General features: G+C 34.8%; 1 protein-coding gene across 27 annotated transcripts in view; it reads left to right on the plus strand.

Moving 5' to 3' along the window:
• ADGRL3 (adhesion G protein-coupled receptor L3) overlaps positions 1-23,470 on the plus strand; it is a 988,077-nt gene that overhangs the window by 357,808 nt on the left and 606,799 nt on the right. For all 27 annotated transcript variants that reach the window (XM_055139571.1, XM_055139575.1, XM_055139572.1 and 24 more), the window contains one exon: positions 20,705-20,918. In XM_055139571.1, coding sequence (XP_054995546.1) covers positions 20,705-20,918 — 214 coding nt within the window. The remainder of the gene's footprint in view (positions 1-20,704; positions 20,919-23,470) is intronic.

The raw sequence follows: 23,470 nt of genomic DNA on the forward strand, positions 1-23,470 counted from the left end.
CTAGAGTTCCTCCCAGTGGCACTGGGGAACCATACCGTGTAAGTGATCAAATGCTGATCTCCTACAGGCAAATCTTGCCCTCTGCCCACTGTGCTCTCTCTCCAGGCCTCATACCAATGTTCTTCAAACACAGACCGTAGGCCCGTGTTGGCCCTGCCGAGTAGCGCAGAGTGGCTGAACTGAACATTGACTTTTCGGAAGGGTTGGCTATGGCCGTGTTGGCATGGTCCAATACTGGCAAGTGCAAGATCAAGGTACTAGTATATTATCTCTCTGAATGGATAGAGGCTTGTTTCTGGATTACAGAGGACTCTCGTTTTTGTTTTGTTTTGTTTTGGGGCAACAGCTGCCAGTGCTCAGGGCTCTTACCTTAGGAATCACAACTGATAGTGCCAAGAATTGAACCTGGATCAGACACATGCAAGGCAAGTTCCCTACCCACTGTGCAACCTCTCTAACCCCAAGAGGCCAATCTTTTTGCTATGTTTTCGTATGGACAAAGTAGAAAGAAATCTCAGCAATTTTTATAAGGACCCTAAACCCACTAATAGCCCAACCCTCATGATCTAATCACATTCCACAGTCAGTCCTTGCAGATACATCATATAAGGAATTCCGGCATTTTAACTGTGGGAGGTGCATGATCTGAATAATATATTGCAGTTTTTCAAACTTTGTATACTTATAGATTGTCACCAGTCCATGAAAGTTGAAAACTGGCCTCAGCTACAGAGTTAATTGTTAGTTTTCCACTCACAATTCCCGTTGAAAGTTCTATATTTTCTGATCCTGATTGCCAGTTCCTTTATTATCCCCATTATTCCATATGCTTTTGTAAGTCATACATATGGTGTTATCTACTTACTAAACTCTCCCATTTCTCTCTGATTTTTTTTTCTCCTATTTTTATTCTCCTAAACTTCAAATCTAAATCCTGAGATGACTTGCATTTACTGAGGTTATTTTTTCCATCCATCTGTGGATAATTAATGATTGTGTGGTAGAACCATTTTAATCAATTGAGGCTGTGTAGTTGGACAGGAGGAATGGTGCAGGGAGTAGGCCTCTCCCTTCTGTATGGCTGACCCGGCTTCAATCCTGGCATCCTCTTGGGTACCCAAGGACCCACCAAGAGTGAGACCTGTGCTCATGTGATCTCAGAGCAACCAGGAGTCACACTAAAAAGTCTACCCCCCCCCATAAATAAATAAATAAATAAATAAATAAATAAATAAATAAATAAATAAATAAGGTACTTACAATTTGTGTTTTTTAAAAAAAAACAAAAAATTCAGTGTAATAAAATCTAGTTGACATTAGGTAGAGATATTCTGTATTTTCATTGTGTGTGACTGTGTTTCGTAGGTACCAACTTTAGATTGCTCTCAATATAAAACTGTATTGTTGTAGAGTCATAGTAAAAAAATGTCTCAGTCATATCTCACTTGTTAGATCAAATTTTTTGGAAATTGAAAATAATGCTTTTATTTTTACATAATTCATGTACCATAAAATTTCATTTTAATAGGGCATAGAATTCATATTTTATAGAAAATTGTGTGACTGCTGCCACAAGCTACAATTTACAATATCTTCATTATCCCCTAAAGTGGTATTTTACCTGTTAGCAGTTACACACCATTTTCCTTTGAACTCGCAAGCCTATGGCAACTGCTAACCTACTTTTTGTCTTTATAATGTGCCTAAGTGGAAATTTCATGTTAAAATAATTTTGCCACATGTTGTATTTTGTGACTCTTATTTTCTTTAGAAATAACACAATGTTTTAAGCATTCACAATGTGGTAGCATATATTTGTACCTCAATTTTTATTTCCCTTTTAATGAGGTGAAAAACATAGCATAAAACTATATATAAATTACAAAATTTCATGGGATTCAATATATTCATAACAATATGCAATAATAGCATATGTCAAGTGTTAAAGCTTCTGGTTACCCAGTGTATTCTTTTTTATTGCTAAATGGCATAATATCTATAAATAGTCCACATTTAAATTAAAAAAAAAACTATTAATCAGTTGATACGCATTAGGTTCTGGTTTTTTTTTTTTTGCTGCTGTAAATAGTACTTATTTGAATATACATAAATTTTTGTTTGCAAGCATTTTAAACTCATTTACTTCATGTTTCAGTTTGTTTTGATTTGGCACCACATCGTATGGTGCTTAGGGGTTGTACTGAGGGATTACTTATGGTGGACAAGGCAAGTTCCCTGCCCATTTTGCTATTTCTCTGGTCCTCACACACCATTTTTTAATTTATATCATCATCATTTACATAGTCACAAGATATGTACGTATGATCTTGACATTTTAAGTATTTGCAAGAACCTACATGAAATTTAATGTATCATGTCTCTCGCCCAACCAATGTGAATACCTTTCACATTGACTGTGATAGCATCCTGTTCTTTCTATCCACCCAGAGTTTTATAATTTATCTCTATGTTTCTTTAATAACATTGTTATTTCCTCTAATTAATAGTGAAATTATCATCTTATTATTCTTTCAGTCATTATTTCTCTCTAAATTCTGTCAAATCCATCTTGGTCACTTTTGGAAGTTCATTTTCTCCAATGTTGGATATAACGTAAGCAGGATCGCACTTTAAGATACCAATGTCTCATTTCTGTGCATCCTACAAGACAAGTGAGGATCTGTAGATCCCACATCTACTGATGAGTAACTCTTTCAGTTAGGACCACTGCAGGTGTTCCCCCGCGTCTTTGATACTCCCTTATTACTGATAGTGAGTCTTCACAGATGTCCCTTTAACTTGCACCAAGATTGTGGCTGATCCACTATTATCAGTCTAATATGCTTAAAGAATACTTCAACAAAAAGGGAACTTTGAGAAACAAGATTTCTTATGCCTAAGTTCAAAAAGCTATACAGCACGCCCGAAGCCACATAGGGGAGTCTGTGTTTACAAACCTGGAACTCTTCTTTTATTAGGACAAAAAAATCTTTTGTTTTGTAGCTTTACTCTCCTTACTGGCTATCAAGCATTAGAGCAGTAGTTGGGACAAAGGAAGAAAGAGGAGCCACTTAAAAGTTACTTTTCTAGCATACTTACTGAAATAGGGAACTTCATAATGTGTGTGGTGGGGCGTGAGAGACTAATTCTCTATATTATTTTGTACAAATACTGGGTAATGCTACTGAATATTGTTTAAAGTCTGCTAGAAGGCTGGAGCGATAGCGCAGTGGTTGGGCGTTTGCCTTTCATGCGGCCGACCCGAGTTCGATTCCTCTGCCCCTCTCAGAGAGCCCGGCAAGCTCTCTGAGAGTGTGGAGCCCGTGCAGCAGAGCCTGGCAAGCTACCCCGTGCGTTTTTGATATGCCAAAAAGAGTAACAATAAGTCTCTCAATGAGAGACGTTACTGGTGCCCACTCGAACAAATCGATGAGCAACGGGATGATGACAGAAGCCTTTAAAGTTATACTGCTCTTACAAAAGCTTAATATCAGGAACTTGCACTATAGTCCATTACATTTTTACCATAGTTCTATATACACTAATGAATATAAAATGAATTTATGGCTTAATTCCATTTTTCTCAATTAAATTATAAGCCACACAATGATAGAATTTTTCTTAATAGATTATTGTTGTGCTCAATAGATTATTGAGTTTAAAAACTCAATAGTTGTTGAATAGAGTGAAAATGAAACCCGGTTCTATTTTCATCATAGCTTAATATAGGTGTATATGTGCATAAATATAGATATATTTGATTGGCTAACATATTATCTCTTAGTTCACACTTATAATAAAACTAGTTTTGTTGGAATTTTCTAACTAAATCCATGGCTCCCTACATCAATTCTTATTTAAATCTAAACCCAAAGGAGAGTTTAGTGAGGTTGAGATTATTATGAGGGAAACTAAAGCTCAGGCCTATGAGCAAACATTGATCAAAGTGGTCAGAAAGCATTTCTTTTTATGGTGAATCTAAGTAGTGTAGACAAAGATTCAAGATACGGTCCAGAAATTTTTTTAAGGATAAAATTAAAAATTGATTTCTATTAGTGTAGAAACAAAATCAAAATATTACATTTGCAGACATCAAGTCAGATGCCATTGGCTAGAAGGAGCTGAAGGTTCGGGACTTCCTAGAGTCAGGTACTTAATTTATTCACTGCCTGTGTGTTCTTAGGCTTTAGAAGGACTGACTCAGTGTCCCTTATTATGCTTTTTTTTTCCTAGAAGAGAACGACTACTTTAAAAATTTTAGAAAGTTCCATATGAAAAAATAGCATTTGGATAGGCACCATAGTATTCATATTCATTACATTCATATTCATCTCCCAGAGAATGAAGCTTATTTCTGGGCATATAATAAAACTCAACAGCTGTTTGTTGAATGAATGTTGAGTACACAGATAAATAAATTGTATCAGCTTACAAATAATAAGAGGTTCAGATCGGATAATTTTCCCCAAATGAACTGTTTGAGTGTTTTTGAAGATTCTAATATTTTTTGAGAATTAAAAAATCCCATTGACGTCTCTCAATTTTTTTTCGTTGACAAAACTTTCTTTAATAAATTTAGTATGATGGTAAACAAGCATATAAAGCATAGGAAACACTATAATCATGCAATTTATCACTGTTAAGAGCACAAATATCATTGTGGGATGTATGCTTATTTTACAGAAACTGATGAACAGATCACAAATGCTCAAGGAATTTTAACAGTAAATTCTTATGTTAGGTTATATTTACCTCTGTCATTTTCACTTCAGTAAAAACCACAATTCATTCATCACCTCCTGGTACTGTTTTATTCTGTGAACACATGTATAAATCAATCTGTGCTTATTATTTAAAGTTGTTAGGCTACCTAGATGTTATAATGTGAAAAATGAAGCATAGTTTTAACTGCTTATATATTTTAAAATCTTATTTGTGAAGTGATTTAAATTATGTGCAAGATTTCACAAGAATCTCATTTTAAATATATGATGGAAATTACATATCCGTATTCTTAGCAAACTTAAATGGTATGATTGTTGGCAAGGGGCATCTCAAAATACTACAAATAATATACCAGCAATTTGTGATTAATAACCTCTCATTTATGTCACAGTTTGTCTCCAAAATAGCAATCGTCACTTTTTGTCTTATAGGATTAATTACTGCAGCAATTTCTAATTATTAATTGTGATTCTTCCATGTATTTGTCAAAGCCCCATTCTGTGATCTGACCTCATCTTTGAGACCAGCCAAATAAATAAATATTTTTTATACTTTGTGTTTCCAAACAGCTTTATGTAAGTGATCATCTTTTGCCAAAAGTTTAGATTTTCCCATGTGCTGAGATTGTCAAGCTTTTTCAAAAGATCTACAGATCACCTGCATGAAATTTTAGGGCTAACAGAAATTCTAACTGTAAATTCATTGATTCAATACAATTTGAACATTAAATGAAATGTTCAATATAGTAATAGATGTTGAGATCCATTACCTATTTTAAAAAACATGTAAAATAAATAGTAAAATAAATAGATGTGTAGTAGTTTCGTTGGTCCCTATGTTGTGGCCTTTAGTTCTATAAGTTTTATTCATGATTCCCAAATGAGAGCTGTTAATTCGATTAATATAGTGTTATCATCACCATAGTGCATTGTTTAAATTTATTTAAATTTATTGAGGTAAGATTGATACACCATGTTATATTTAACAAATAGATGGTAATTGTACATATTTACATATTTGTTATATACTTATTTATTTTAACTTTATATTATAATATGATACACTTGTTATAATTAATAGGCTTGCACATATTTTTAATATACCAGCATTGACGCTAGCTGTGGGTCCCTTGAACAAAAGAGATTATTTTTATTTTAAAACTTTTGGATGGTGCTGGAGCAATAGCACAGCAGGTAGGGCATTTGCCTTGTACACGGCTGACCCGGGTTTGATTCCCAGCATCCCATAGGGTCCCCTGAGCACCGCCAGCGGTAATTCCTGGTGCAGAGCCACAAGTAACCCCTGACATCGCAGGGTATGACCCAAAGAGAAAAAAAAAAACTTTTTAATGCATGATAAATGAGTAACTAATCATTGCAATTGCTCATATACGTGATATTTAGGTGTTCCAACTTCTCTTCAGAGAATTTGTCAAATTTGTAAATTGATATGGATTTGATATTCAAATATATTTCACTACTGCATTTACTTAGATTTACCTTGAACACATATTTCAGATCAACCAAGATAAATTAAATGAATGTTTTCCAAAAAGCAGTCATATATATGTATTTTTTCACGTATATATGACTAGAGAAACCCTCTGTGTACTGCAAAAATAAAGCATAAATAGATAATTGCAAGAAAGCATATGTATGGAACTTATTGTATTCATTTAGTGTACAGGGGTTGTAGTGATGGTACAATGGATAAGGAGCTTGTCTTGCTTGCCGCTGACCCCGATTTGATCCCTGACACTGCATAGGTCCACTGAGCACTTCCGGACATCATTCCCGAGTGTGTATTGTCAGGAGTAAGCTCTAAGCATCGCCAAATATGGCTCACAAACAAACAAATGAAATCACAACAAATTCAGTGACCAGGCAATTAAATGTTTTGAAATTTGAAATTTTAGTTATTTCAAAGGTTTTTGTCATTAGAAGCAACTTCTGTTGTACCTTGTAATCCAGAAATGTTTATTTAGAGGCAAAATGATCTAAATAAGTTTTTTTCATGGAAATTTTTTGTTGGTTTTGGTTTTGGCTTGGTTGCTACCCTCATTGATGCTTAATTCTTGTTCCTGGCTCTGTGCTGAAGGTTCACTTCGGGAAGGGCTGGTAGACCATTTGCGGTCTTGGGATTTGAACCTGCTTCTGTCTGTGTAAGGGAAGCATCTTACCCACTGTACGATCTCTCCAGTGTCCGTTCACAGGTTTTTCTTTTAAATTGGGGTTTGGCAAATAATATGGGGATGCTGTACTATACGCTTGTACATCACTTGTCATTAAGATTAGAAGGACCTTCAATATAATTTATTTAGGGTTTCAAGAAATTAAATGCTTTTGTAAGGATATTATTTCATTGTATTTCTCATAAATATCTGAATGTTCTTTCAAATGCCATCATTATATTTTTATCAAATCTCCTTATGCATTCTTGAAATGTGGTGTGGTTTGATTGAAGTGAAAAAAAGAGATCCTGTTTATTACTTCAAGCTTTTTTTGTTTGTATCACAGGGAGCCATTTGTGAATGTAATCATCCTTTCTGCCTTTCCTTTCAACAACTTATTGATTTAAAAATACGTCTGTTTGCAATATGTTTTCAGCTTTCTCGATAAAGAACTTGAGCAAACCTCAGTAAAATAATTCATTTTGAAAATCAGAAGAAATTATTATGATATTTTAAATATATCCTAGTCATTTTCCAAATATTCCTGTTAATAATAATCTTGACACTCCCAGACTTAGAGGGATACTAGACCCAGATACGCTTTTCATGTTTGAAAGTGCTAAAAGTGTTAATTTTTCCTGGTATTGACATATTTTGTTTCAGTTCTCTCTCATAATTACCACAATAGTTCTGACTTATTTAATTATGCTACTTTATTTTTTATCCTTATTTATATTATAAATTTTCTACGGTTTTGAATCAATAAACTAGAATAGAGCCTGACACTTAACCAATCTTTCATTTTACTGTTGAGTGAATAAATGGAGATAATCACCGAAGTGAATATTTAATTTTGATCATTCAGGCATGTCAGAATATGTGTTTCACAATCTTCCCTTAGAAAATTATTTTCATTTCAGTGTATTATTATATTTTATTTGTTTAATGATTTGTGGATACAGCATAACTATTTAGAATTTTGATGTAATCCAAGGTAGCTTGTTGTGTGACCCTGAAAACATAACCTATGCATAATTTCTACTAAATTTTTTGGTATACGGAAAAATGTTTTTCTGCCAGATTATAACATGGTTGAAGAAAACCTACATAACAGTGCTCTATATATCCTATGCCATTTTATGATAGTTCTCTATGTATAAAAATAACCCTTGAAATAGCCTTTATCATATTTCTTAAAATTTTCTATAATAGGAATTTGAAGTCACTGTTTAAGGCTTTGAAACTTAGGTTTTGAGTTTCTGTTCTGCCTCTCAGAATATTGCATTTTCTGTTAGGTAAAAATCTGTTCATTCAGAATTCTTGCTTCATTCAGAAATGAGTCCATGGAAGAGATCTCTTCTCATTTCCAGAGTTACCCAATGCATGATATGTTGCTTTACGTTTGCTTAGAATTTATTTGCCTTGCTTTTCTTTCTTTCTTTTTTTTTAATTGAATCACAGTGATATACATATTTACAAAGTTGTTCGTGAAGGGCTTTCAGTCATTCAGTGTTTTGGGGTTTATTTTCTATTTATCTAATCTGATTATTCTTCTCTTGGCTGAGTAATTTATAATGTGTCTATTGTTGCCATTTTTTAATCTACACACTCCTCTTGTCTCATATTTCTAACATTTGACATAAGTGTATGTTAGATAGATCTGGGCTTTAATAGACAGATATTCTGCTAATTTGTTCCTCATTTACCAGTGTCAAGAAGTAGGAAGTCACTGTGTTTTGCATGTTTGTTTGTTTGGGTTTTGTGTCCATACTAAGCTGTTCTCAGGACTAACTCCTGGCTCTGTGCTAAGGGATTATTCCTGGCACTATTGAAGGGACCATATTATATTGCCAGGGTTGGAACTGGGTCTGCCACATGTAAGATAGGCACTCTCTTCCGCAGTACTTTCTCTCTGACCTCAGCATTCACTGGTTTTACAGTAATGTTCTACATTTAGTATTTAGTGTCAGTCAACTGCTTAATAAAAATTCCTTCGATAAACATTGCTATAAAACATTTTCTCTGAGAATAAGTAAGCATTTCATCTTGCAAGTCACACAGTCACTTTGCAAACTTATTTCTAACGAATTCTTTTGAATGGAATAAATGTCAACTTTTAGCTTTAAAAAGTAGGTGATAGGAAGCTGGCTAGAAAAAGTAACAATGGGAAGTTCATGCTATTTCAAATTTTTTATGATCCATTTGTTGCTACAGTTTCAGGCAGATTAAATAATCACACCTCACCATTAATGACTTATTTATACATGTTCAAGCTGTTATCAAGCTTGTAGATAAATCTTTTGATATTTTATATTTTTGAAAATGTGAGATATTAAGAAAAATTACAAGAGTTGTTCTTCAGTATGTTCATAATGTTAAATTATCCTGGAGGGGAAAACAAAACAAAACATGTATGCTTCAAAATTCTACTCACTCTCTCTAGTGTTCACTGGGTGTGGGTGGGGGAGCACTTGAGAGAGGAGAAGGAAAGCAAAGAGAGAAGCATGTGAATAACTACTGCTTAAATACTTCTCAGTGGGATGTGCAGTGCTGTAGAGTGTTTATTCACTCGTCACCATCTTATTTCCATTTTTAAGTGTAAATTTCTATTAAACCAGAGTGTTTCTCTTTATCATTAAAAAATCTGTGTATTCTTCACTAGATTTCCTGTTATGTTTTTCTATCCAACCTGCATGACAACATATATTTTTGTTTTTAACCATAAGAAATGCAAACTTTAAATTTATTTGCAATAAATATATAGTTTTCATTGTACAATAGAAGTACAATTGTCTATGTTTAAGAAGTAGTTTCCAGGGCTGGAGCAATAGCACTGCGGGTTGGGCATTTGCCTTGCACATGGCGGACCCGAGTTCGATTCGCAGCATCCCATATGGTCCCCTGAGCACAGCCAGGAGTAATTCCTGAGTGCATGAGCCAGTAGTAACCCCTGTGCATTTCTGGGTGTGCCCCTAAAAGATAAAAAAAAAGAAAATTGGTTTCGACCTTTTAGAAATAAAGTGCAAAAACTTCATGTTGCTTTTTGTAGTATAGTATTGACGTTTTCTGAAATATTTCTAAAAAGTCATTGGATAACAATTTATACAGTTGATATGAGGTGCATCTTGCTAAAGCAATGGTGTACTCTGAAACTAATAGCATTGATATCAGTGTCATCTCTTCGTTCTGTCACATATGTTTCTTGGGAGAAGTTTTCTTACTTTATTTTCATGTGTAATATACAGAGAGAATCATTGATCTTGCCTCTAACCTCCCACCTACCATAAGCATTCTACTCTTACCATGTTACGTTAGTTTCCTAGTGTATTAGTGGTGATTTTGTCAAGGTTTTATTGTTTGGGGTTTGAAATAAATACACTTAAAGGATTTGCATATGGGAAACAATAAGTATTATCAACATAGCAGTCATCAAAGAGTTATAGTAATTCCCTTATTAATTCATTTTCCTCATTAATTTCCAGATTCCCTTATCTTACTCTGATCTATTTGAATGGTTTATTGGCTGTTGCTTGTAAAGTTTAATTTTATTTCAATAACAGTACGTCATTATACTTTCAAGTTCCACTGTCTATGTTATTTATACCAGTAGTTTTCATCTTATGCCACAGGTTGATGGACCAGTGAAGTTTCTTATATGTTTTAGCTAGTCCATGAAAATATTATTATAATTTAATAACCTCAGTACTTAACAATAGCCAGTCTGTAGCTAATTTCTGGTCCACACATGTTAAAATTCTGAAAACCCCTGACACAAACATGTCTAGTTTTGTTTCCCATCTGCTTCTGATCCTTTTAGCATAGAGTTTTTTTTTCTTCAAACTTTATTTTGATTTATGACATATAAACATTGCGTAAGTTTCGGCTATACAACATGTTGATTTGATACTCGTGTTGCAAAACTAATTACCACCATAATGCTAGTTAACAACGTTACTTCACATAATTACCTTTGTTTGGTGATGAAAGCATTTAGATTTATAAGCTGTGGTTGGAGACATTTAAAGCTTTCTTATCTTGCTTATGGCTGACCCCATTCAATTTCTCTCTATGCATATGGTCCCTTGAGCATACAGAAATTACCATGCAGTATCTAGCGTTCTATTTCTGACCTGTTTTATTTAAGACAGTGTTCTTAAGATCCATCAGGATCTTCACAAATGCCAGGGTTTTATTTTTCATCACCAAGTAATATTCCATTATGTATTCCATAATACATGTGTCTGCATGTGAGTACATGTGTTTGGTATGTACTGCATCTCTATTAATTTATTCATTGATGGGTGATTAGGTATTTCCATGCCTTAACTATTGGCGACAATGCTCCATTGTAGAATTAAAGATTATAATGTTAGTGTGCATAAATCTTTGTTTGATCCTCATCAGGTCTGTGAATGTGTCAGATAATTTTACCATCTGTGCTACTTCACTGCCCCTACTATACTCACATATTTCTTCATCTTCAAAAGCCACCTCAGAACTGCTTCCTTCAACAAAAGTGTCTTCAACACATGCAAATTTAATTTTATCAATTACCACATGCTTGTTTACTGTGGTTTATAATTCTTTGTATTTAATCTGTTCAGCCTTGCATAGGTATATGAATGCCTGCAACCACACACGTATAGTGCCACGGAACCCAGAGGGATGATTCTCAGTACTTTAACTGACATGCAAAGCAGATGCTCTACCACTGACATTTTGGGGGTTCTGTATTTCAAGTATAATCATGATGGAAAAAATTTTAAAGCATGGACTAGGTGTGTGGCAGCCGTAGGGTAGAGGATGATCTATCTGAAGATCAGTTGCTTCATACACTTTACTGGCTAGGAGGAAGCCAAAGTGCAAACGTCAGTGTTGTCTGCTCTGACTCACAAAGGTGAGCCTGACCTTTGTTTGGGATCCCTGGCAAGACTCGACCTGGCACAGGGTCATGGGCTTCGAGAGCTAGTCTGGTGATTCATTCCCATGACCTTAAGTCCCGCTGCCACAGGCTGCTCGCAGGTGGTCCTCACAGTTCCCAGGTCTGAGATTCCCCCAAAAGAAAAAAAAAATCTACGAATGTGTCAAATTTCAAGTATAGTAACTATCACTCAGTCCTTAAGTCTGGAGCTAGATGGAGATATCATTATCACAGTGCTGGAGAGAGAGGGGCATATACAGACTTCTAGAAACGGTGTTATTGTAAGTGATATGATCTTATTGATTTGGAATCTAGATGCCCCATGATTTGTTATTCATTAGATGGAGGACCAGGTGGGCCATGAGGTCTATTATAAAGCAAATGAGAGAACTTAAGAACCAGGGCACCACTGGTATAAGACATCTTGAGTTCAGAAGCCAGTTGGACTGAATTCTGGTTTCTAAAGATCTGATAAACATGAGCAGTAGGGGGCAGGAAGATATCTACCCCCACCTCCAGGGTGGGATGCTGGGGGGAGGTGTTGCTTAGAGATCACTTCTGGAAGTGTTCAAGATACCATGGGCCAGACATGCATACCATGAACTTGGGTCAGCTACTATTAAGGCAAGCACCCTACTATCTCTCTGGCCTTGAGAGAAAATCTTGGTCTCAGCTGAGCAGAGGGGGAGTTCACTCTTTAGCACTTTTGTTGTATTTGGATCCTAAGGAGATGGGATGGTGCCCTCTGTCATTTGTGAGGATAATTGTGTTTCGAGTGTGTGCTTACTCAAATGGTAATCTAATACAGAAGCATTCTCACAGACCAGCATGTAACCAAGCACTGGGAATCCCTTGGTCCAGACAAGTTGATACATCAAATTAACCATCCTGCACGGATTTGGGTCTTCTTTTCTTTGTCATTTTCTTAACTTAATAAGCTAGCAACAAACTCCTGCCTTAGTTTTGGAACTCATTTGTCTGTAGAAACACTCTTAGGATGGAGTAAATTATTCCTCCCTTGAACATTAAAAAGATGCAACTGTCTCCATCCTGCTGGGATCTCCTTACTCCCTGCAGCCACACTCTAGGTGATCAGAATGGATTTAGAATTAAAGTGGCAACCCTTTTTCTTTTCTTTGAGTTGTACCGTTATTTTTACTGGATTTCTGTTTTTCTTGAAAGTATGTTTTTCCTTGAAAGCTAGTCTGAACACCTAATTTGGAGTTTTTGATATTTAAATCAAAGTTTGGGATCATTGTACTATGTGAATTTTAGAACAGTTTGGTATTTTATCCCTCAGAGACATAATGCGGACCGTGAAGAAAACAGTGTGGAGCATGATCTTATTAATGTTGAAAAGTTTAGCAAGTCTGCTTTCAATCATTTATGCAAATATTTCCTTGTCTTTTAGACAGTCTGTGGGGATAGTTTCACTCCTTAGGGCGCTTCTTCTATATGTATCTTCCAAAATTATGCTTAGTGTTACACCAGCGCTGATGATCCATGAGTCAAAACATAACTGAGGATTATATTTCTGCTGTTCTATTCGATAAAAATTTCACCCTGTGATTTCAGACATTCTCAGTTTCCTGTATTCCTTAGTTGACTGTAGAATGTAATTTCATTTGATTATCTTTTCTTTGACAATATTTTCATTAGGTTATACTTAAATATGAAATCATCATTGATATCATAAGTATTATTCATTGATTCTTGTCGGAATTGTTATATTAGAAGCTTACTGGCAGCATATGTACCTTTTATTCTGTAGGTGCGAGGGCCAGACCCAACATTCAGTGTCTAATCCTCCTGGCCACATGCCACCCAGGCGAGTACCTTAATACTTGTACTCTCTTACTGGCCCCAGCAAATATATTTTTAGCGAAAGTAAATGACAGGTTCTATTTCATTGGGTTCCTAATGTTATTTTTGCTGCCAAATATTTTAAACTAGATTTTCAGAGCAGTTCTTAAAACTTACAGCCACATCCGTGTTGGCATATGTGTAGTGGAATAGAGAAAACACACATATTTAAGAAAATTATGTCATGGGTTTTGCTGAAACCTAAAATTGGAAATACTTCCTCTCTGGCAGAATTTAAGTAATGAAGTAATTCTTAAACACTCTGCCAATAAGTTGAATCCAACCTACATCCAGACATGTAAATCTATCTATAATTAAGAATTGCTTTCAAATCATTAGCCTTGACAAAAAATAGTTTTACTTCTGTATCATAAGAAACTAGATCTCTACCTTTTTGGTTTTGAGTTTTAAGAGATCACCCACAATTTTGCTATGATTTTTATGTTCTGAAAATGAATTTGTTGTTGTTGTTGCTGTTTTGGGGTCACACCAGGCGATGCACAGGGGTTACTCATGGCTCATGGACTCAGGAATTACTCCTGGCGGTGCTCGGGGGACCATATGGGATGCTGGGAATCAAACCCGGGTCGGCCACGTGCAAGGCAGATGCCCTACCCACTGTGCTATTGCTCCAGCTCCAAGAAATGTTTTTAATCATTAACTTTGAGCAATATATATGCTATCTATCTGCCCATCTCTCTGTATCCATTTCTTTCTCTAATTTTATAACCTATAAAAGCTGTTGGCAACTCTCAAATAAGAAGTTAAATTAGACTATTTACATGGGTTTTATTTTCTGTCATCGCTGTGGAATTCTCTAATATCTATCCAAAAGTTTAACTGTTTGCTTTTCATGATTTGATTAATTGCTGTTCTTTTCACTATCTAAATACTGAATGCTCAATATGTATAGATGTGTAAAGGTCGCATCTGCTTCTGTGCCCAGGATCACATCTAACGCTGTGGAGTGGTGGTGGGGATATGTCCCAGGGCGTTGTACATAAATAGCAAACACACAACCACTGAGCTAATCCCAGGCTCTGGTCTCCACCTTTTGTACATGCCTATGGGCTTTGTTGTGTGCTGACTTGGTAATATATGATGCAGTGACTTAAAAAAATAGACATTGGGGCTGGAGCAATAGCACAGCAGGTATTTCATTTGCCTTGCACGTGGCCGACCTGGGTTTAATTCCCATCATCCCATATGGTCCCTTGAGCACTGCCAGGGGTGATTCCTGAGCGCAGAGCCAGGAGTAATCCCTGTGCATTGCCGGGTGTGACCCAAAGAGCAAAAAAAAATAGACATCATCTTCCACAATTTTTTAGGTTAGAGTTACTAGAGTGGCTTATCTTGTTGCTTATTGTTCAGGACCTCACATAGGGTTGTGTATACTCAAGGACGTGTTCTTATGTCATCTGTCTCCAAGGTGCACCGTTAGTTTGCCTTGCATATTTATGCTAGCTGTCAGCAGTGGAACATTTCTGTCTGATTCTCTAACCCTAGAGTGCTTGAGGGCTCTAAGGTATGGTGAGTAGTGGCCAGGGAATGCCTCAGTGCCCAGTCCCCTCCCAGCACGATGACGCTCTGTGCTGAATCTAGTCCCTACACGTCTGCTGTTAGAATCTAGTCCCTACAGGTCTGCTGTTTGGTACTCTGATGCTGCAGCTGTATGTACAATCTTTAATGCATCACAGCCAACCATGGATTTGTTCGCAATCAAAAATATGTGTGCTCCCCTAAGAGCACAATATCTGAAAACACATGTGAGAGCCAAGAATAGGTACACAGCCTCTCACAAGCACTAAAAACTAGTGTGTGCCATGTGACTCCTGGCAAGCATGTGTGAAGCACCATAGTGAAAACATGTGCAGTTCTAGGTCAGAAACATTGTAACAACTGTGGCAAGTAAGTGAAGGGATGGTTGAAACATTTTTAAAAATAGTATGGTGATTGTTAGATAAGTGATTTAGCAGAAAGCTACAGTGTTTTGCTAGTGAAGTACTTTGGGAAAGCATGCAAGGTTGTTTCAACGTCACTAGGATCACTAAATCCACATTGGGGGAAGGGGATATAGATAGAGAATTTTCCAAGACCTATCAACATATTTAAAACTCATTCAGAGGGTTAGTTAATAAAATCTATACTTTATCCTTAGGTTGTTTGATCTAGTGTTATGACTTGAGATGCTACCTTAGAATTTTCAAATTTGTAAAAAAAAAGTTTCTTTTGTATTATAGATGGTATTAAGCCGTTTATTAGATTTTGCTCACTGCACTATCTTGTAACCATTTTTAAAAGTCAGAAATCTGATTGTCACTCATCTCCTTTTTTACCCTTTTACCTTTCATTGTCAACAAAAATGAAATAATGTAAAACATTTTCTCTGGAGATACATCAGATTTCTTTTCTATAATTACTCATTTAAAACAACAATCCTACCATTACTTCTACAAAGTAATCTTCTGGTTTTCTTTTCCTTATTCATGCTTAAAGCTTTTCTAGATTTTTCTTTTAAATACACAGGATTTGTGGTAAACAGAGTCTGAAACTGAGAACATGAAATGTTAGTCCAAATGTCCAGTTTTACTAGATTATTTTTTGTAATCATAATCAACAGGTATATAGAGGTGGATTGAGGATTCTTTCCCTGAGCTATGGAGATTGGAGTCTAAAGGAAGATTTTATTTCCTGCAATGTAGACATTATGCTACAATTTTTTACTTTTGGAATAAATCATAGTGTAGAGCAGAGGTCCTCAACTTTTTACCAAGCACATCTCCACTTGACTTGTTTTCCTCCCTGTTCTGATTGTTCCCCTAGTCTCATGCGATGACCTCCCTTTTGCATGATTTTTAACCTGAGGCCCTTTGGAATATCCTGGAGAGTGGAGCTCTTAGGGGCACATATTGACCCTTCTTGAGAAACACAGATCTAAAGAAATCTGTGCAATAAAACCATGCACAAGACACTGCAGCCTTGACCGAGAGAGGGCTCCATACTTGACTGATTAATCTGACAAGCTGCGTTTTCAGTTCCATTTCCTCAAAGCAACTACAAATGCATTATCCTATTCAATTGATGTTTTCTTTGAATGCATACACAATACCCTTTTTATGTTTTATTTCTCCAGTGACTGTTTCTGACCTAAGTGACTTAAATATAACTAAATAACCTGTTCCTCTAAGTTTTCAGTAGTCACTGATACTTGGACTCCTGAATTATTGTCTTCCACTATATAGGCATCTATTCATGGGGACCCTAGAGTGTCAATGATCGAAATTCCACCTCCCACATGTTCTCATCCCTTTGAGCTATCTTTCTGATGCCCTTCCGTCAATTTTAAATTAATGAACCATATAGATGCTCAAGAATTTCTGACCATTTTCCTAACACTTTGAAATTGTTTGAAAATGAGTTAATTATGCCAGTCTTTGCCCGCAGTGTGGACTGGCCCCTATATCTGTCACTTGAATTTGAATTTTTGACGCTGACTTTAATCTTCTCCCTTTACACCTTATCTCAAACTCTAAACTAGTACTTTTGATACCATAGTCCATGAGATCAACATGAACTAACACCGTTTTGAGTTAAATATAACCACAAACCATTTTTGGTAAAAACAGAGAAGTGAAATGGAAACAAACAAATAAAAAAAAATCCAAGGGATTTTGGCAGAGTAGCTGAGTTTTCAGTAAATTAAGACTGAGCATTGTGTTGAAACAAGTGAGCAGGAAGTAGTAGCTTTTTCCTCATTTTATTAGTCAGTGTATCCAATGTAGATCATTCCAAAATGCAGCTTCCATAAAGGTTACCACTGGTATTACATTAAAACAGGTTTCAATTTATTACATGTATAAGTATTACACATATAATTGATGACACACTGTTCTTTGCTAAAATATATTAGCTTATGAATACATCTTCCAAAAGTTAGATTTTCATAGATACTTCATAGTTATCAATGTTCTATTACTCTGTTACATACGTTGAACTATTCATTGTCTTCCTGCATTTTTGCTGTTAACATTTCCTCTTCTTAGTCTTTTTCTTTTATACCAAGGTTTTTCCTATTGTTTTAATAACTGAATTATTAGAAAAATAAAGCACTAATTTTAGCATGAGTATATGTTCTTTTTGACTTAGTCTGCTGATTAAAATTTTTAGCAGTGTAATTAAAAGTAATTTGAATAGTTAATTATATAATGTTATAGTTCTCAGTTTTTCACTCCTTTACACAGAGCATTCATCAAACTGGAGTGCAATTTATCACTGAATTACAGATACAAGTGCAATTACATGTTAAATGGAAGAAAACACCTCCAAATAAATGCTGGTTTTCTGTAAAAAATGTCCATGTCCATAACTTTCAAGTAATTATTATATGACAAAGATGAATGGAAAATTTGGACCTCCTCAATTAAGTTGATTTTACAACTGTTTAGTGTGTGGTTTTAAATTCTATTTTGACCTTTCACATTCAGGTTAAAGCTTTGTCTGTTTACACATGTTTTGACAAATTGACTGATGAGTTTAATCAACCAAATTGTGTACTTAGTCAAACAAATGCCTTGACTCCAATTTGCTTACTTATTTATTTCTTTGTTAAATTAACTCTTTTTAACTTAATTTAAACCTTAACTGTTTTTAAATTAACTGTTTTAACTTGATAAATAAGCAAAAGTTAGTCAGATAATTCAGCATTTGAAAACAGGTCAAATGGAATTTTTTAGTGGCCATACCAAAGTTAGTAAATAAATTTTCTCTTAGGGTACACTTTAAAATTTTCTGTAATACTTTTTGGGAAATTCTAATCTCAGAGTCTTTATGAAAGTAAGAAATAAATCATTTATGATTTCATTTTAATTGACTGAAATAGTAAACCTCAATTGAAGGGTTAAGTCATTGTTTATTATTCAGTTATTAATTTAACATTAAATGAATTTATGAAAATTAATTTATAAAATTGTATTCTTCATATTAAAATTATTTTTATACATCATATAATTTCTGAAAAAATAAATAAGGATATTTTAATTACTTTTTTCTTATTTCCTTTCACAATTAATGTTTACTAAACTACACATGGCAATCATTTATGCATGTTCTATCTGTGTGCACTTTAGCAACTTAATTCTTAGAGAAACATAATTTTTCACCCATAGAGCTCTATAATTAGGAATCTCATGTGAAAATTAGCTATTTTTACAGCAACCAATTAGAAAATCTATTTATATACTTTTAAGAGAAAGGTTATTGAACTTTGACAGTTCACCTTTGGACTTTATTCCAGGAATTACTGAGTATCTGCATAATCTTATGTTTGGAAACAAACTTGATACATAATGACAGTTTTCTATAAAAAGTGTAAAATATGTGTTCAACAATTATCTAAAATCAACACCAAACTTGAAAAACCTGTTCCTCTAAATATACAAACATTAATGCCTAAGGATATTGTGTTCTTAGTGCTTTTTATTTTTTTTTTTTTTTTGCTTTTTGGGTCACACCTGGCAATGCACAAGGGTCACTCCTGGCTCTGCACTCAGGAATTACCCCTGGCGGTGCTCAGGGGACCATATGGGATGCTGGGAATCGAACCCGGGTCGGCCGTGTGCAAGGCAAACGCCCTACCCGCTGTGCTATCACTCCAGTCCCTCTTAGTGCTTTTTGAGCTGTGCTTATACATATATTTAAGTAGGCATTTCAAACAAAATAAAGAATTATGAAGATATAATAAACTTAAATGATATTTTATTATTACAAGCAAAACATTATTTTGCCTGCCAATGCTTAAAGAAATTGACTACATCCAATTCTGAACAAACATATTATTGCAAGTTTAATTGTCCATTTTGATTAAGTCCTTGGGAGGGATATACACAACAGTCACTGCCTCGGGCCCACTACTTAGATATCTGAACATGCAGTACCAGGCTCATACCCAGGACTTCCAGGGGAGTGTATGCTCCCCTCGAGTATATGTATGTGCTCCAGCCATGGAGATATCCCCCAGGTCCTATCCTATTACTACTCAGAATTCTCTCTCTCTCTCTCTTTCTTATATATCCCTAAAATAATAAAAGTTTCTGTTAAAATTGATTAAAGATTTCATGGTATATTCATGCGATAATGTGTGTGTATCCACTCAATGATTTTTTTGCAGTGGTGTTAATAAAAGACTCTTATAAACTCATTCACACACAAATACTGACTACTGACATTTATTGATCATTACTCAAGAACCTATATATTCCCATTGAATTTTTAACTCAATGTACCAATGTTCTAAAGGGTAAAGGTACTTTCTTTACATCTGCAGGAAAACATTTCTATTACAGAGGATTTTTAAGAACATTTTTTCCTTTATGACGTGTTCTTTTATTCTCTTTTGTAAATTGAATCACCCAGAGATGTACAGTTACAAAGCAGTTCATGATTGAGTTTCCATCCTCCAATGTTCCAACATCCATCAGTTCACATACCCATAGTCCCCTCCCACCCCACCAATTTTGTTATTAGGTTTTTAAAAAACTAGAAAACGTACTGTTTTAGGTCATAGTTATTAATTGTAACTACAGTAACAAGTCTCACAATGGAGACATTACTGGTGCCTGCTCGAGCAAATCAGTGAACAAGAGGAACAAGGGGATGACAGTGCTACAGTGCTACCTCATTACTTGTTCATAAAATTTACTCCAAATCAATAATAGTGAGTTTTTTGTTGAAATATTGAATGTAATCAAAGTAAAGTGAAAGTAAAGTGAAATTTACCAGTTACACATGTGGAGTGCGGGGCTGGGGAGGTGGGGGGGATGGGGGAGGTATACTGTGATTCTTGGTGGTGGAATATGTGCACTGGTGAAGGGATGGGTGTTCGAGCATTGTATAACTGAGACTTACACCTGAAATCTTTGTAACTTTCCACATGGTGATTCAATAAAGGAATAAATTTATAAAAAAAAAATTTACTCTGCAAGATGAAAAAGCAGCAATCTAATGTTTCTCCTTCTCTCCATGCACAGCTTTCAGCCGTGCCCCAATCCCCATGGCTGTGGTCCGCAGAGAACTCTCTTGCGAGAGCTACCCCATAGAGCTCCGCTGCCCGGGAACAGATGTCATCATGATTGAAAGTGCCAACTACGGGAGGACTGATGACAAAATTTGTGACTCAGATCCTGCTCAGATGGAGAATATCCGATGCTATCTGCCAGATGCTTATAAGATTATGTCTCAAAGGTATGATATGTTTAATATAATTTATTTTGTGTATTTAATATGGAGTCTCTATCTGCATTTGTGTGACATATTGAACAGAGAAAGGGACATATGATTATATGGTTTGGGACCATTTTAACTGCATTTTCACTCTCTAGCCATGACCGCATATAAATGCTACAATTAGAATTCGTTAACTACATTTGGAAACTAGTTACACATAGTAGATGATTATATAAGTTTCATCATTTTCCCTGTCATTTATAGAACTGTGTTTATGGAATGAGAAACCAAACTCATTTTGTATTGCTTTTATGTACAAGATTTTGGTATTTCTCAAAGATTTGCTAAAAATATTTCATTACAATGATTTTCTGTTAGTTTATGAAAAAATTAAAATGAACAGCTCTTTTTAATAGCAATTTACATATAATAAGGAATATTGACAAATGATAACGGCTTGGATAAATGAATCAGACAAAACTTAACAATGAAAACTTAATATTTGCCTTTCTAGTGTATTAATTTATTTACTACACTTAATCTGTCTATAATAGTACTGTATTATGCTGATATTAATAGAAATGCCATAAAATATTCCTGGATAGAAAATATCTTCGATTAGAAAGAGAATTAGATTCTGATGAACTGTGAATAACAATTCATGTGTTTGAGGTTATTTCATATTAAATATCTAAGAAATTAGCTAAATATTTAATGTTTCTTAAATAGTCACTGTGTGACATATAACTTATCATAAATCAATGTCATTCACTTTAATTTTCATATATATCATTTTACAAAATATTTTTAAATTAAAATGTTTTAATATGCTTAATTTGTATTAGTATTTCAATTCAGGCACTCATTCTTCTGATTACAGGCTTCTTTAAGAATAAAATGGAAGGTTTCAACTTTCATCTTTTGATGCTAAAGCTGCCTTAGTTTATATTTTTGAGTTCTTGTTGCTTAAAAATTCTGAAACATAAAATGGAGGTTCAGGCGCATATGCTGCCCGAGCCAGTGTGCTACTGTGCCCACGTGGCCGAGTACATGTGACGCCCACATCTCCCCTCTGGAGATGTGTACTTTTATACTTTCCTATCTAATGCTGGGATGTGTATGGGGTTGTCTCCGCCCTTGGAGAAGTACGCGTTCTCTCTTGAGCACGTTAATCTGTCTCTCTTACTCTCCACTCTCTCCCACTTGCTCTTCCTCCTTTCCTTCAGAAACCCTTCAAATAAAATCTGTTTGACTTAAAAAAAAATAGAGGTTCATAAAGCGGAGGTAGCATTTATTTTTACAAATTACTATTGCTTAGATCATTGATATAGATTCCAGGAGGCATTCTATAATCAATTTGATTACAGTTGAAAAGAAATTGTCTTTTTGGAAATATGTAAGCCACTTCATTGCATAATGAATATTGTTGACAAATGAGATTTAAAATTAAGGATTTCATTAGATATGCACCTGACTGCATTTGGTTCTTGATGGGTCAGTTTTTCTCGTCTGTTTAACTCAACTACAAGTATGAGTAAGATCTTTGATATTCTGCCCACAAAATTATAACGTCATTTCACAAAAATATAATGGTGGTCTTTCAGGAGTGACTTTTTATGAGTAGCATGAAATGAGCACCATTACCAAATGACTATTTTGTTTGTCTAACTACCGACATTATTTTTCTTTAGAATTCATGTGGGGAGTTTAATGAGGAAGAGACTCTGCCTTTTTCTGATTAGGTTTTTATTTAAAATACAGCAGAAATAGGAACATTACTAGTGGTTTTATCTTTGTAATTTTCATTAAAATAGTCTTAATCCTTTCATTGGTATTATTAATGGCTAGCAAAATAAGCTCTTAATCTTAAAATTGTTCCTGAAAAAAAAATTACAGTGGATTCTCTTGAGTCATGAATTATAAGGGATATGTTCATAAAGCTTCAAATCTGCAAAATAGAATTCTTTGAAGCACCCTCAGTAAATCAGTTGTAGAAACTCTCCTGGTGTTTTTTCAACTACAATTTTTAATTTTGCTCAAATAACTGTGGTGAGTTCACCATTGAAGCAAAACACAAGTACGTTCCTTGTGTTTTCTCTTTTAAATACACTATGATGCTTTGACTTATAGGAAATGCCAGGTTCCATTTTGTAGACTCACAAAATGAGTTCATGGTCGCATGTACTTAAGCTACTGTATATGTCTTCACTTATCCCAATCACAGCATACTAAGTGATGCCAAAAAAAATACTAGTTACATGTACATCTTACTGATACTCTTATGGACAATTAATGTGTTTGAAGTAAAATTGACATAGACAAGATCTTTCTTAAAAAAAGATTAATTACTATGCTCTGTTTTATGTAAACTTATAGAAAGACTATGATCAGCATTTCTAAGCACACCTCTAAATGGATGATTATTTCTAAATATAATGGACTATCTGTGTATCCTTGTATAACCTTGCGAAAACACCTTCATGATTTGTTTCAGTCTCCTGATTTAGATGTCACACACAAGGGCTGACATGATAAGATGTATTCATACAGTTGCTTGACTACACGTACAT

The sequence above is a fragment of the Sorex araneus genome, chromosome 5, assembly GCF_027595985.1.
Source record: "Sorex araneus isolate mSorAra2 chromosome 5, mSorAra2.pri, whole genome shotgun sequence".
In the NCBI taxonomy this organism is placed as follows: Eukaryota; Metazoa; Chordata; class Mammalia; order Eulipotyphla; family Soricidae; genus Sorex; species Sorex araneus.